Source organism: Mustela putorius, unplaced genomic scaffold (assembly GCF_011764305.1).
Source record: "Mustela putorius furo isolate JIRA1106 unplaced genomic scaffold, ASM1176430v1.1 tig00537293_pilon_pilon_pilon, whole genome shotgun sequence".
NCBI classification, from domain to species: domain Eukaryota; kingdom Metazoa; phylum Chordata; class Mammalia; order Carnivora; family Mustelidae; genus Mustela; species Mustela putorius.
Genome location: NW_025422431.1, coordinates 879,472 through 894,966, shown reverse-complemented (window position 1 = coordinate 894,966; position 15,495 = coordinate 879,472). Strand labels below are relative to the sequence as shown.

Below are 15,495 nucleotides of genomic sequence, written 5' to 3'. Positions count from 1 at the left end.
GGTATTAAGTATTCTTTGTTAACCTTATCATCATATGTGTACATTTGTGACAAATAATACTTTTTTCCCATTATGTTTTCTAACTAGAATTCTGTCACGTGTTGGCAAATGTGGCTTGGGACAAATCTTTGGACCTCAATTTTCTTACCCATGAAATTAGGTCTTCTTTCTTACAGGGTCATTAATGGAAGGAAATGAGACGTTGTGTGTGATAGTGTGTTAGGAAACCCAGATGGTAGGATGCACTAGAGGATCGGTAGGACCTGGTTTCTTCCCAGCACCGTGTGGTTTCGGTAGTAGGTTCTGCCTTGTCTCTGCAGTGGGGACGGGGAGGAGGTTTGTTTTGGAGGAGAGGTGCCATGCGGATGGAGTGTGCAAGGCTGCGGTGGTGGTGATTTGGGGAAATCTTAGGTCACAGAGGACAGCCGGTTTCAGGCCCAGCGACTTGGCAGTGACCGTGAGGAGCACTGGGGCAGTATCGCCTGAGGCCCTGGATCACTTCCCGTGTGGGAGCTCAGTGGTTTTGTCCTCAGGTCAGGTTGGTGGCGGGTGCCAGGAGGCAGTACATTCTAAAGAACATTTTGCAGAGAAAAGAGGAAGAGTCCTGCTCCTGGGAACTAAGCTCCTCCTCCCTGTTAGTGGCTGGGAGGGGCCTAAAGCCTGAGGTGTGGCTGGAGTTCATTCAGAAATGACGTATATAAACTTATTTTATAAAGTTATAGATGAGCAGTTTCTAAACATTGTTTTTCAGGTAAATGATATTTAAAAAGTGAACAGAAGTTCATTTTAATTTACCTCAGCCCTAACACTGCATTTTTTTTTTTTTTTTTGCTTTGATAATTGAGCGCATTTAAACAGTTTATAAGTGTATTTTTTCTAGTGGCTGTTTTACAAAGTAAAACATAAAGTAAAGATAGTGTGTGTGTGTGTGTGTGTGTGTGTGTGTGTGTGTGTGTGTTTAGAAATTGCTAGTGAAGTCTTCAATCCAGATTAGGGTACTATTAAAATAACCAAGAGAGAAAAGACGTTTCAAATGTTGAACCAAAGTATATCCTAACATTGCTGTTTGGAATAGAAACAGTGCGGGTGTGAACACAGAGCGCTTTGTTTGTTTTACGAGCGAGTTGCAAGCCGGGGGTGGGGGTGGGGGTGTGGGGGGGTTGAGGGGGGCAGGAATGGGACGCGTGGCCCGTGTTGCTCCCCTGCTGACAGGCCCCTGGCTCTTCCCTCCGCCAGATCGAAACCCGCCCTGCGCCGCAGCTGGAGCAGCGCCACCAGCGCCGGGAGCCTGGAAGGGAGCGTGAAGCTGCACGAGGGCTCCCAGGTCCTCCTCACCAGCTCGAACGAGATGGGGACCGTTAGGTACGTGGGCCCCACTGACTTTGCTTCTGGGATCTGGCTCGGACTCGAGCTGCGAAGTGCCAAGGGGAGAAACGACGGAGCAGTGGGCGACACGCGCTATTTCACCTGTAAGCCAAACCACGGGGTCTTAGTTAGGCCCAGCAGAGTGACCTATCGGGGAATAAATGGTTCAAAGCTTGTGGATGAGAACTGTTGAGTTCCACTTCTAGCATATTCGGGGAGCTCATATACACATGTAAAATAGAGAGTCCACGGCCAATGGTTTATTTAGCCCATTATTTTAGATTTGAAAGTAGAGCTAGTCTCCTAAAAATAACCATTATAACAATTCAGACAGACTCCTTTAGAAAGCTAGAAATCTGAACTGTGGGTACCATGGTTCTCTTAAGACAAGTTCAAACTAAATATTTTTAAGAGCTTTTAAAAAGCTTTAGAGCCAAGAAAATTCTGAGACTTAGGGGAAAAAAATAACACGTGCCATTAGGTAACCAACTGATGTTGCTTACTCTTTCGTTTTTGCACATAATATTGGGTTTTTCATAGGCTGTCATTTTAAGAGTTTTCACAAGCTTTGGTTAACATATGACCTTCACATACCTTTTCCTGTCCAGTATTCTTAGAGTTTTTCTTTCGGTACTAGTAATACAGTAGAAGAGCGGCTCTGTGATTCATGTATTTTTTATATTTTTTGGTGTGAAATGACCTGCCCTTTCAGGAATGCCTCATGAGAGACGTTAAAACCCTGGAGTCGGGTGGGCCTTTGAGGCTCTTCGGCTGAGCCTCTCAGCCATTGCCAGAGAGAGAAACGGAAGCACTAGAGCAGTCCTTCTCCTGCCCGGGTCTCTCACTAGCTGATTAACAGAGCTCGGAATCGAATGGTGGTCTCCTGACCCTGGGGCTTGTGCTCTCTCCTCTATACACAGTATGTAATCACAGAGTTTTCTTCCGAGCTGGCAGTTGCCTCATCTGAATGAACTACAAAACCCCCTCATTAGGTTTAAGAATTCAAGTCATAATTGGAATATTTTTGCACATACTTGTCTAAATCCTTATTGGACATATCTATAAAACACACACGAAGCACTTTCAGAACATAATGCACTTTCATCTTTGCGGAGGATTTGCCATTATTTCTTCCTGTGATATGAAAAACATTTAGAAAACTTATATTTAAGAGAAGAGAGTAAATTGAGATGTGTTAGGAAGAATCTAATAGTTACTCATTTTTAAATGTTTATGATTTCTCAATGTTTTTGGTTCTATTCATAAGACTGGAGTTGTGTTTGCTATCTCTGCTGTTTTTGTATTTTCCGTTGTTGTGGAATTCAGCCTGTTACAAAGCTACAGAACTGTATCATGCTTTTGTATTTCTTTTTGAGCACACATTAAGAAACTGGTCTTCAAAACAGAGTGATATAATGTAAACCATTTGTGTGTGCTATGTATTGACGTTTATGTCCTATATGTGTAAAGATTTATCTTTTATTGTAGATATTTAGCCTTTAAACTACACAGAAATATCAAAACAATTTACTTTAAAAGATTGAAAGTATCCTTTAGAACGGGAGCTCGCTTTGTGCTTAGAAATAATATGTTGAACTATTTTGCAATATACTATTTAAAATCTAAATTCTGTTGCTTTGCTGCCTTTTTAAAAAGAAGTGTGGTATTTCAAATATTGCCAGAGCTATTTTCCTGATATACATTTGCGAAGTATGGCTGCTTTATAATTAAGGAATATTTTTATTGATCGAAGAAAATGCCTGTATTGCAATTCAAAAGTAAACTTATTTTATTACACAGCTTATTTCTTTAAAACTCTATTTATACCTTAATATGAAATTCATGCCTACTCTGAACTTGGATATCCATAATTCTTCCTGTTAAATATGAAACACTCCCAGAAACAGTAACGCCAACTCTAAGGTCAGGGAAACAGTTGTTCTCGTAGTTAGACTAGGGTCATTAAATCCAAGTAATGTGTATGTTTACATATACTACACATACAGATTAGGTGTTTTCATTTGTGTTTTGCTTATTAAATGTCATTCTCAGTTCAGTTCTTGAGCATCAATAAAAAAGGGAAGCTGTTTCGGTTTTGGAATGTTATCTTGTCGTCACACTCCCTGATCTCCCCTTCTCTCAGTAACTCAGAGAGCTTAACTTTTTTGTCTCACCACGATGACTCAGATTTGTCCTTTCCCTCTGGAGCCTTAAAAAGTATCATGCTTTCTACTCAACAAATGAAGTTGTGTTTTTAGCCACCCTCCTGCTATCCCATTTTGATGGACAAAGAGCCATTTAAGAGAAGGAGAATGGGTTTCTAGAGTTTTCTAAAATTGTTTCACTTTTTAAAAAATACCAGTGGGATTGCATTTGTTAATTTAGTGCAAAATAAACTATTTTGAATTTAGATTTAAAAAAACATATAAATAATGACCTATATTCTACTACAAAGCTTTCATTTTTTTTATTTTAGGGTGATTTGGTCGGAATATTATTAAGTGCTTCAAAGTGTTCAGGTGCAGGTATTTGCTGACTCTGAACTCTGAGACCTTGCAGTCTTGGTCTGAGACGCTGGCACCCTCCTCTCCAGAACCATATACCAGCCTCCTCACGTGTGATTTTTCTTCTTGGTATTTACCATCCTTGGTCATGTTAGACTTCTTGCTTCTTATTTTTCTCCTCTCTCACTCGATGGAGGGAGGGATTTGACTAATTCATTGCTTTATCCCTGACACCTGGAGTAATACGGGCACCAAGTAGATGCTCAGGGAATGCTTGCGGGATGACCGGGGGCCATGAAGGCCATTGAAAGTAGGGAGATTAGCTAGCTAGCTTCAGACAGGCGGCCTCAAGAGACCAGGCCCTGGGACAGGTAATTGTGCTGGACAAGGAAGGTTAGAATCGTGGGAGTCTAACTTGCAGAGAAAGAAGGATGCTCGGGCTGATAAGAGAAGGGGAGGGAAGAACAGCAGGGTCACCGGAGGCACCTGCCTGTGTGCTTTCCCTGGGACGGCTTTGAATTTCTGTTCTGGTGGGACCGTAACTCCGAGAACGTCTTCCTATGTAAGGTCGAATACTGAGGAGTGTGCACAGCGTTGGTCTCTGGGGCCAAACATTTTTATTTCAGAGTTTCATTTTGGACCTTTGTCCACTTAGAACATGTGATAATATTATTTAAGCCACATTGACAAATGGCTAGAGACCCAAGGTGTTAAGAATCTTTCTTAATTAAGAAATGAATCTGGTAATTGTAACTACTCACTGGACAGTTTTTATCTAAATGTTCGACTCTGAGACATACTGTGTATCACCACATTACAAGCCAATAGAATTTATTTTTTATTTTTCTTCATGCCCTGTGCTTTGCTGTACTTAAACAAATACAGTAGTTAATACGAAACTCACAACGTCACATATGTTTTCAGTAATTATTTAACAATATCCCTTGATACATCGGCCGTTATTTACAGTGTCACATTCAAGCTGCTTGAATATACAACAGACAGTTGCTAATGATGCTTGTAGGCTGAACAAGTTAAATAGGACATGTTAAGATTTTTTTATAAGCAGAATATTATCCCTTTCCATAGGCAAAAAGGATTTCCTTTACCAAAATTTTTGCTAATGCTCCTTTTCACAGGAGCGGCGGGGGTGGGGGTGGAAGCACATGCATAGGAATTATGGTCGGTGAGCACGCGTTACAGACGGGGCTGCATCCTCATTATGCTCTGCAGGAATGACGCCGAGTTTCTGCTTACGGCCTCTCCCTTGCAAAGAGGGGTACCAAGAGGTATGGGAGCCCCACCCCATCTTGTTCCTTTAGACTGTCTTACAGTGAAGAGAATTTTCACGATACAGCAGCAACAAGTTTCAACATTTACATCATTTCCTACCCAGGGAAGTGTAGGGGTCACAGTTGGGGTACAGGAGACTGTGGAGATCTGAGTTATATTAGCAAAGGTGTTTCTAGGTGTTTAAATTGAGGCCCTTCGCTTAAAATAAAATCTGTTCCTAAAGATGACTAGTGTCATTTTAAAAATGCCCACAAATCTGGCATAAATTCAGCTCTAAAATCCTAAATGAACCCAGGCGGACAAATTTGTTATTCCTGTAGGTATGACTATTTACCTGCATGCAGGTCCCTGCGGGCTTTCTTGTCTAGAGGCGTGTGGTCTCAGGATTGGGCATTCTATCAAAGTTGGTAGAACTGGGTAGAGGGAATGGAACAGGGAGTCTCAGAAATCTACTTGTCCTGCACTGAAATGGAATGTTAGGCATTTCTAACATGTAGGAAGTGTAGACACCCAGAAGCTGCAACCTCCGAGCCAGTCCCCTAGAGCCCACGGTCTTCCGGCAGAGCTCAGGCTGGCTTTACTCAAGCTAGACTTACCTCCTGGAGGACGGAACTCACTGTTCCTCACCTGACAAGTCAAATCAGCCTGACAAAGAAATGAATCATGGTAAAGTCATGCACAAAGCTTCCAGCATTCTCTTCCTACTTTTTCTAATATGACTTCTGAGATTCAGCTTAAATCTCGGTCCACAGTGTTCCAGATACTGACTGTTCCTCACAGTTCTCATCATGAAGGATAGGGGTCACTCTCCAGCATCTCTGGCAAAAAAAAAAAAAAAAAAAAGTCCTAAGGTGGATCTTCAAATGAATTTCAGTTGTCACAAAAAGTCCCATATTGATGGCAGGGCAAATGGATTTTGCATTAGAGACAACAGAGAAGACTAAAGTGTCAAACTTCAGTCCCCTTCACTGAACCTGCTAAAAAAAAGTGAGTTTCTAAAAATAATTCCAGTAGATTATACATATGAGTTTAAAAAGTTATAATTTTCTCAAGTGCTCTTTCCCTTTTCTTGAAGGGAATAGAGTTTAGGGAATAAAGAAATCACAGGAAGTTCCAGGGCACCTCACTTCACGCTGCCTGTTGTGTGACCGAGGAGAATTCGGGTGATGTTCTGCATGTTTCCTGCCGTGTATGAAACTTCACTAGCTGCTCACTGGTGCACACGTGAGCTAGAAGAATCTGTCTTTAGTATCACTCTATTTCTTCTGGGAACTGTGAAATACTCCATAAATCTTATTTGGAATAATGCAAACAGGCTTACGTTTTTAAAATTTTTTCTCTAGTATTAGGAGTACTAACATGTAGAAAATTTGCAGGCAAGTCTTCACAATCTTATCTTTTGGTGGGATATCTGAATGGGCTTTCTTTGAGGATTCCCTATTTCTAGGTCCACTCTAAAGCTCTATTATTTACAACATGTTCAAAAAATTGCCATCCAGTTGCTGTGAGTGTGTCTGTAAACCTGAAAAGAGGGCTTCTCTCTAGTCTGTGTAGCTGGGGGAGAGGAATCCTGTTATGAATGAATTCCTTATCATAATGGCACCGTGACACCTGCCGAGGGATGCCCGGCTCTGCAGACACCTCCTGTTCTCAAACTGGTCACTCATTCTGGGCTTTGTATCTGGCTCTGGGAATGGAGACTGCCCATTGATGGACAGGAAGTGCATCTGACCTGTTGTGAAATGTCAGGCGTGGAAAACCTTCCAGAGATAAGTTTTATTGTTCTACTTTGCCAATAAGTCTGCAATTGTAGCAGACATAAAAAAGAGAAATGAGTGTTACGCACCGAAGGCGTGAAGGTCATTCAATTCTCTTCGTCCTGCAGCTTTTCCTGCTTTCGGGAAACCACCCCATTAACTTTTTTGCTGTGTTAATAACTTTATGATTTGTTAAAGAGATCTTTGAATAGAATAAACGGAGAACTGATACTAAACTTCTTTCTGGTCTCTTTCTGTATAAAGACTATAACTTGGCTCACTGGGCTGATGCACTGAATTAATCAGCTTTGGCTCTAAATGTACGGAGAATCAAGAGTCCAGGTGCCTAGATCAAGGAAAAGAACACACCTGCAGGGGCACCCGGGTGGCTCAGTGGGTTAAGCCTCTGCCTTCAGCTCAGGTCATGATCTCAGGGTCCTAGGATCGAGCCCCGCATCGGCCTCTGTGCAGCAGGGAACCTGCTTCCCCCCTCTGTCTGCCTGCCTCTCTGCCTACTTGTGAGCTCTCTGTGAAATAAATAAATAACATCTTTAAACACACACACACAATCACACACACACACACACACACACACATGCAGCCCCACACCAGTCCTGCCGGAATTTGCCTTACGCAGAGGAAAAGTCTCCTAGAATCACTGACCTCAGAGCTGGAAGGAGCTTTGAGACCAGACGGTCAGTGTTGTGAATTAAGAAAGCAGAGCCTTCCCGGAACTTGCTGCAGTCACTGGGGCGTGGGTTCTTGAAGTCTAGCTGCCTGCCGAGCAGTGCTAAGCTATCCACGGTTTTCTAATCAGCCAAAGTTTTGTCCGTCTGATATTCATCTCTATCAGCAAATATTATCTCTAGAACATACATATTCTAGAGGCTGAGGCTTCGAGGGAGTTCCTTTAAAATAAGACTGCCTTTCAACCTCCTACCAGCTGCCATGTGCCTACAAACACGCATGTGAGCGATGGCAGGATAAATAATTGTAATTGCTTCCGAGGAGGCAGGAGCCATGGTGGACGGCTGGAGTTGGGAGAGACCTGGCGAGTATGGAGCAGAGGCATCCGTGCAGTGGACATGGGGCCAGCAATGCACGTGGATTTTGGTGTTTCTGAGCCTTCTGAGGTTGGCCTGGTAGAGCCATCATTACAGGGAAGGGTAGCATACCCGTTTAACGTGAACTGAATACCGAAGAGGGGGAGGTCATCGGTGTAGATTTGTGGTTCTAGTTCATACTTCTCCTCCCCAGCATCGCTTGGAATATTCTGTTCCTACACTGAGCGTTTCCAATGTTTCCAAGTTAAGTGAGAGCTAAAAACAAGCTTTGTACTTGAGTTGCTCATTAAAAATTAAATACACCTACTCAGAATACGAAAGGAAAACAGAATCTTACCAGAAGCCTTACTGTTTGTTCTCAATAATTCTCTTTTATTTTAGGGCATCCTGTGGAGGATTACGGGAATGTTGGGTTTTGTTTTGCATGTTCGCCCAACATGGGGAACCATCTGCTGCAGTGAACTTAGGAAAGTCAAATTGTATGTTCTTTGGGGACCCATTTAAAAAGGCATTAGCTAAAGACAGATTGACAACACACTTCATATGGTTTTATGAGTCTTGTCATGGGGAGCCTGTTATCAAGGGTAGTCTGAATTCATATGCTTCTTGATTTTAGGTCTCTGAAGCTCATGTGAATATGAATCCTGCTATTATTGGAGAAAAATCTATTAAACCAGCCTGATCATGTAGAATTTCTTAGTGGAGTAAAGTTAACCTGTAGTTATATAATAAGTTATAGCTAGAGAGTTTGCCAAGTTTGTCATCTTATACGAAGATGCCAGAATTTTTTTTTTTAATTACTCAGGCTGATAAAATAACTTCCTTTCTGTGATGTTTATTTTTAACATTAAACAGTTCTAAGTGTGGTAGAGTCTTTACATTCTTTTGAGCTGAGAAGGACTGGGGGCCAGGAGGGTTCTTGCTCCTGTGATTACACGAGTGACAGATGCAATCCAATATGGCGCCACCGGGAGAACCCAGAGGCCCAGAGCGGTGGGTGCAAGAACTCTCACTGAGCTTTGGTGGTAGAGAGGCAGGGACGCTGAGGCACATTCTGAACTTTGAAATTCTCCCCCACGCCCAGCCTGAGTCACTTGGGAGTTGAAGGGATGTACGAGGGAGGACTTGTGTTTAGACACAGTTTGTAATCAGCCTGAGGGGCCGTGAGGACGGGAAGCCATTTTCCCCATTGTACATGGAGACACGGGGACAGCCAGGACTGATACCCCAAGGAGAGCCGGGACTCCCAACCTAACTGGTGGGAGAGAATCCAGTCTTTTGACCAGTGAGTAGATCATAGTCTTTAAGAAAAATTAAGCTTGTTTTCCTGCCCTTTTGAAATGTGCTGTGATTTTGAGGTGCCACATATTAAACTGGTCATTCCCTTAGAAATCGTCCGTTTCCCAGGGGTAGGGCTGTGCACGTGTGATGAGCTTCCTTACATACATGAACCATAAATCATTATTCTAGCTTATGGTTTCATCAACATGGCTTCTATAAACTCTAATTGTGCCTGTTTGGGCTCTAGGTAGGACTCTTCTCTCAGCGTTAATAAGTCAGAGAATCCACAGCATCTACATGAATTGCCACAGCCACATGGGTAGGGTGTGACCGAGTGGCCAGCGGTCCAGGTTAATGGCCTGGCAATACCTAGGGCTTCCAGCGAATTAAATGAAACATCTTGAGGTCATGATATCTCAGTATGGAGTTGTTTATTTACTTATCCATGTACACAGGCTTTGAAGACTTGACTATCATTTACATGAAAATTGATACCAATGAAGACAATTAGAATCAGCAAATCAAACTCAGTGGTAGTAAGGCACAACCTGAAAATGTAATGGATTTGTAGTTTTTAAGAAGAGGAAGGGATACGATCCCCCCTCTCCATTAATGACAATAAAGAGTTGGCTACTTCGCCGGGTAGCATGCTCCCTGTTTAACTGGTTACTGGTGTTAAACGGATATAAAATGAAACGGTTCTTCTCAGTTCTTGTCAGTTCCTCTGTCATCGACCTTTAGGAGAGTGTCTCTCGATGCATTGTTCGTGGGCCCGCTAGTGGTTTATGAATGAGAATTATGTTTATATAATTAGATTATTTACTTTTGCTCCTGGCAAGGGCCAAAACTTCGCTGATACGGTTCTTTAGAGACGAGTTCGTTGACGTTTCAGCATCATCGGTGGTCTGGTGAGAATATTTTTGGCAGTTAGGATAAAGGAAAAGTGGTGTCCAGGGTGTGAGCGCTTTTCCAGATGTGCAGGACCCCTGACCAGGGCAAGGCATCTGCCTCCAACAGAATGGACGCTTGTCCAGTATTGGCCTGGAACAGAATGGCTTTCCCACATCTGCAACGATGCTTGTGACCTAGGGGAGAGTGAGGAGGCAGGGGGAAAGGTGGATATTATATACAGTCGTTTTGCCTGGGAATGCTTAGAGCCTAGCAGGTCACGGAAAATGCTCTCCACCCAGTGCGATGTTTCTGCACAGCTACCACCAGGAAAGCAGCTGAGCAGAGGAACGGGGGAGAAGCAGAAAGCAAGCATGAAATGAGAGGTCACTGATAAAGCCTTATTGCGCAAGTATGTGTGTGGAAAGCTTAACGCACTCCCTTTTCTTTTTCATGGAGACCAGTGTCCTATGGGAAAACCCACGTTGGGAGCCCCCACTATTGTGTGTCAGTCTCTGCTCTCCAGTGCCCGCTCTTCCTTTGCCACCCAGAGAGTCCTGTTCCCATCTGCATTTGGTAGCTATACCAAGGACGCTGAGGCCTTACGTGAGCAAATCCGTGTTCCCATGTACGCTGGGATCACGTGCCACAGGGGGACGAAGGTAGGTGCACGCTGGAAGGGCGGACACTGCACCTCGCAGGGCCACCGAGGGCCCGGGCTGTCCAGTGACCCGCCTGCCCCTGCAGCTGCAATCTCCCTGTGCTTAACCTTCGTGATGGAAACCGTTGGAGGATTTGGGCCTGGGATGGATCGACACCGAGGCCCATGGAGGGACGTGTGTCTGTGCTTCGATGTGTCGCTGCTGCTTACAATTTTTGCTTTTAAATGATCAGAGTTGATTTTAATTAGTGGGAAGTTTTAAATTAAGTAAGAACTCAAATCTCGAGTTTTTAATCTAGTAGGAAACCTCGCACTCTGTGCCCCTTTCGTAGGAGGGTTTTCTTAAGGCATGAGGTATAGCGACAGGATGTTTGAATCTCTGGAACCGGACGGGCTGTGTCGTTATCATCCTCAGAGTCCGCGGAATATCTGCTTTCCGTTCTGATAGATAAAAGCGCGTTTTCTCTATGGTACCGTAACTAGTCCTCACGTGTTTACAATCACCAGCGAAATCGGCACACTTGGAAGCATCCAGACGTCCCCTAAAGGGACATTGCCTCTAGTTGTCTGATTTTTTCTTTCCTGGTAAAGAGCGTCTTTCCCCATGCCAGCTCCTGACAAGTAAATAACGCCTTGGTGTCTGTTCCCTCCCCACCTCGCGTGGTCCAGGTCCACACCCGCAAGGTCGGGAAACACCCGTGACTCCAACTCGGAGACGCAGGAGCAGCTAGTGTGGACCGCGCCGAACAGAACACACCCCTCTCAGATGGACACGGCAGTCGGCCACGCACAGGAAACCTCCTGCCACCGAACCAGGGCCCTTGCAGTCACCACTTGTCCCTGTGATGTCGTCGTCTTTTGTGAAGGAATAAGATGAACCCATGCTCCAAACCTTTCTCTAAAGCGTTTTGAAAATAGAGCTGTGTAGGGGGCACTTGAAAACAAGTTGGCACGAAATGAAAAGCGACGTTTGGTCTCTCGTGTTGGAGGAGCCACGACCTGTCCCTCCTCCGTGGGGCTCAAGCTTCCCAAGGAAGAGAAGTGAGGGGCCGGGCCGGGCGGGGACTCAGGGCCCAGGCTGGCTTTTCAGAAGGGCGTCCTCGTAATGAGCGGCGCCGGGGGCAGCGGTGGCCTCGAGGGGCAGGCCCTGCTGTTGGTAGCCGTAGTTGACATTCCCGCATGGAAAGTGACGCAGCCGGAACAGGGGCACGTCCTGCATGCTGGCCGTCAGCGAGGACGGCTCGAGGAGCAGAGAGGCGCCCGGGAGTCGGCCAGCTGCCACGTTCGGTGGCACAGTACAGCCTCCCTCGCGCCCCAGGTGTGCCCTCTCCCGGAGCTCCTCCTTTGCGGGGGGATTGTTCTTTTTGGTGGGTTTCTCTGTAAACCACGAGCCGTACGTGGGGTTCCAGAGGCTGGTCGGTTTGTTTCTGGATCCCTGGACTTTGTGCAGCTCTGACGGCGGGTTGGACTGGGAGAATGCCATGTTCACGTGTCCTCCTTCCACGGCTGGCCCTCTGGGGACTTGCACAGAGAGCTCGGCCGCCGCGGGCTTCTTCACGGCTTTGCCAGAGGACGTGGAAGGCCGGGGGGGCGGGCCAGCGGGATCCTGGCCTTCCTCCCGTTTGGCTGGTGGGGGAGAGACAAGGAGAGGAGGCATGTCCTCCGGGTCTTGGGGCCTCATGGGCACCTTCTCCTCCTCTTCCACGAGCGGCCCATACTCTACGGGCAAAGCAGTGTTGATCACATCTGGGTCCTGCAAGCGGGAGAAACAGATTAAGACGCTGAATCACAGACCAAAAGTGCTGGCTCTGGAGGATACCTTAGCGAGCGTCTCATCCAGACTTATTTTCCAGATGAGGAGACCATCCGGTGTTCCCTGGGAATATATTAATTTACAGACACTGGGGAATAGGAGAGGAATGGGGAGCCGTCCTCATCCTTGAAGAGTGTGGAGGGTAAGCCCTGTCTAGAGGTGTCTGGGCACAGGGGAGTGGCTTTCCAGAGATCGCCTTTGGGTCCTACAGATTCGTGGATTTAGAAAAATTATAAATCTGTCCAAAAAATAATTCCAGTCTATTCCCAATCAAATCCCCTCCACTGAAAAGGCTGTGACCTCACGTGTGTGTGTGTGTGTGTGTGTATATGCACACGTGGGACCGGGGTGGGGCAGGAGGAGACACGCTGTGTTGGCTCACAAGGTTTACCTCTTCTCTTCCTAGCTACCTCCCACTTCATCGTGTTTGGATGGGCGACACTTGATCACGTGCCCTGTGTTATATCATCGTGCCTTCTGTGTGCGGGGGGCACAGTGGTGCTTTATCTGGTCTGCATCCGACCAGACCCTTTTGAAGCCCAGAAGGAACAGCCGTGCTGTGAGGAATGCCCCTTATGAAACCAAGTCTGTGCTAGATCATTTTTATAGCAATGGATGGTAACACAGAACAGCAGAAGCATTTGCCAGAGATCTGAAGAAAATCTGTGGAAGGAAAACTTAAGCTTGGGGGAATTTCATTCATTAATATTTTATGCAAATTGGGAAAACCATTGCTTCAGTGTAGCAGAAGAGTGCGCTGGTCCAGTTGTCATCAATAAAAAGAGTATAAGAATAAAAACCACTACCTTCGGATTCTCTTATTCTTTCCTTCCTTCCCTGTTAATTATTCATTCTCTATGGGGAGTCATTCAAAATATGCTTGTACAGAACTGCCTGCTTTTAAGAGGGATGTTATATGCCTGGGAGAAGAATTACTCCAATGTGTCTATAGTTAAGTGGGTCTGGTCCATTAGCATTACAGTATAATCACCCAAGATGCTGTTCACTGGATGGCAAGTTTTCTGAAGGAGCCACAAAACTTGACAGACGAAGTCCATTTAGATAAAAGCCAGTCCCCTCGCTTCTGAGCTTCTGTCCCAACCAAGATGAGGCGATTTGGGGAGGTAGTGGTTCCCTGTCCCGACTTCTGGAATACTCTCCAGAGTCACACACCCTGGCACAGTGACAGCCCAGAGAGGGAAAGAAGCCGAGGTATGGAGGGGAGATAGTGCCGGAGGGAGGGCGGGTCCCTGAGGGGCAGCTGGTGGTGCAGGCTGAGGGGCTCCTCTGAGGGAGAGGGCCGCCCCCTCCACTGACACGTGAGGAGGGGGGTGAGAACGGGGGTCCATGCACAGATAGGCGGGGGCAGGGGGGAATGGATTCTTGGCCTCTTCTTTCTTGAGGCCGGAGGCAGGGTCTGCCAAAATGGCGTAAGAAAGAGAATTTAGAGTCCTGTCTGAAGGAAATGGGAGAAGGATGCGCATAGGGACCAGCGGTACTGCCAGGAAACTACGTGGCTTGGAGGAGTTCTCCAAGCCTCAACTCATCTGGAAAGTGGGGATATTTTATGAATCTGAGGATAAAAATGAGGAAAAATGATTTGTGTGTTACAGATGCTGCACGAATCCTATTTGTGATGTTCAGATTTCTCCAGCTTACCTTGTTCCTTCCTCAAATCCCTCTAATATTTGTCACTGGGCATCCAGTTTAGCAATTCTATACTGGGAAATATTTCACATTATTATTTCTCTAGCCACAGTAGAGAACATTAGAGAGCACGTGTTTTTCATACTTCTCTGATGCTCCAGTTTTGTCTAAAAAACATTAGCTACCCAGGAGGGATTCAGTTGCTACTCAGGAGGTGAACTGACTCCCTAATAGTATTGGGAGGTCTGCAGCTGCGTCCTGTGTTGGCGAAGGAAGAGGCAGTAGCCGGCGCTGATACACAAAATGGGCAAACAGAGGTACCACTCAGCTTACTTCACAGATCGACAATCACGCTCATGGCCGTCAATAACTCATATTTTCTGGCCGGCTTAACATTCATTTCGCAGTTTGGTGTTTGCCATCTTTTCCATATAAAGGCTGGTCAAGGGGGAAAATGCTTATACCTGGGTGCAGTATTCGATCCTCTCCAAAATTATGGCAAAGTTGGGCCTATCTTCAGGCTGATGTTGCCAGCACTGGGTCATTATCCGGTATCTGAAAGAAGAGCAAACACGCTCATTAAAACCAGGAGGAAGAGGGGTGAATACATTTTCCCAGCACTTCTCTAAGGGGGACAAGAGGGGGCACTGTCTTGGAGAGCGACTCCTCATCTAGGTCCCATGTGGTTGGCATCTGCTGCCCTCTGCTGATGGGCCGAGAAATCGTGCCCAGGTGTGAAGGTGCTAGAACACCAGAGCTCATGAACAGACATCCTGGCATTGACGTGAAATATGGCTCCTCTCATTGCATTTCTGAACTAAAGTCACCTCTGGGGAAGAATATTCTATTTCCCATCTGCCTCGCTTGTGGGACGGAGGTGAGGGATGCCAGACCGGGCAGCAGAAAATGCAGGGAATGGAAATAGTCAAAGGAGACTTAAGACAGATGGTGCAGGGCAGCATGGGAGTTGAAGGGGGTGGAGAGAGTCCCAGACACAGACTGCCAGGGGGTGTTGAGGAGTGAGTCCACAGTCTCCACCCCGACAGAGGATAACTCTTCAGGCATGACATTACTGCATTCAAGGGGCCGGAAGACGAACTCCCCTCACTGAAGTCACAGACATACTCCTAATCTGGGGCATATTAAAAGAGGTCAACCATCTGCCCCCTCCATCTTAAAACCAAAAGAAGTGTGTGTGGCTGCAATATTTTTTGCAAAGAAA

General features: G+C 45.7%; 2 protein-coding genes across 5 annotated transcripts in view; one reads left to right on the top strand and one right to left on the bottom strand.

Moving 5' to 3' along the window:
• The window catches only part of CLIP4 (CAP-Gly domain containing linker protein family member 4), a 92,758-nt gene extending 79,319 nt beyond the window's left edge, over positions 1 to 13,439 (top strand). For 2 of the 4 annotated variants that reach the window (XM_045073883.1, XM_045073884.1), the window contains exons 16-18: positions 1,237 to 1,362; positions 11,483 to 12,768; positions 13,033 to 13,439. In XM_045073883.1, coding sequence (XP_044929818.1) covers positions 1,237 to 1,362; positions 11,483 to 11,690 — 334 coding nt within the window. In that variant the 3' untranslated portion in view covers positions 11,691 to 12,768; positions 13,033 to 13,439. Of the gene's footprint in view, positions 1 to 1,236; positions 3,453 to 11,482; positions 12,769 to 13,032 lie in introns of those variants that run through there. The other 2 variants (XM_004777467.3, XM_004777465.3) reach the window with 2 other exon arrangements.
• ALK (ALK receptor tyrosine kinase) overlaps positions 11,880 to 15,495 on the bottom strand; it is a 31,850-nt gene continuing 28,234 nt past the window's right edge. Inside the window, exons 12-13 of the mRNA XM_004777468.3 lie at positions 14,738 to 14,828; positions 11,880 to 12,566 (exon numbers count right to left, since the gene is read on the bottom strand). Coding sequence (XP_004777525.2) covers positions 11,880 to 12,566; positions 14,738 to 14,828 — 778 coding nt within the window. The remainder of the gene's footprint in view (positions 12,567 to 14,737; positions 14,829 to 15,495) is intronic.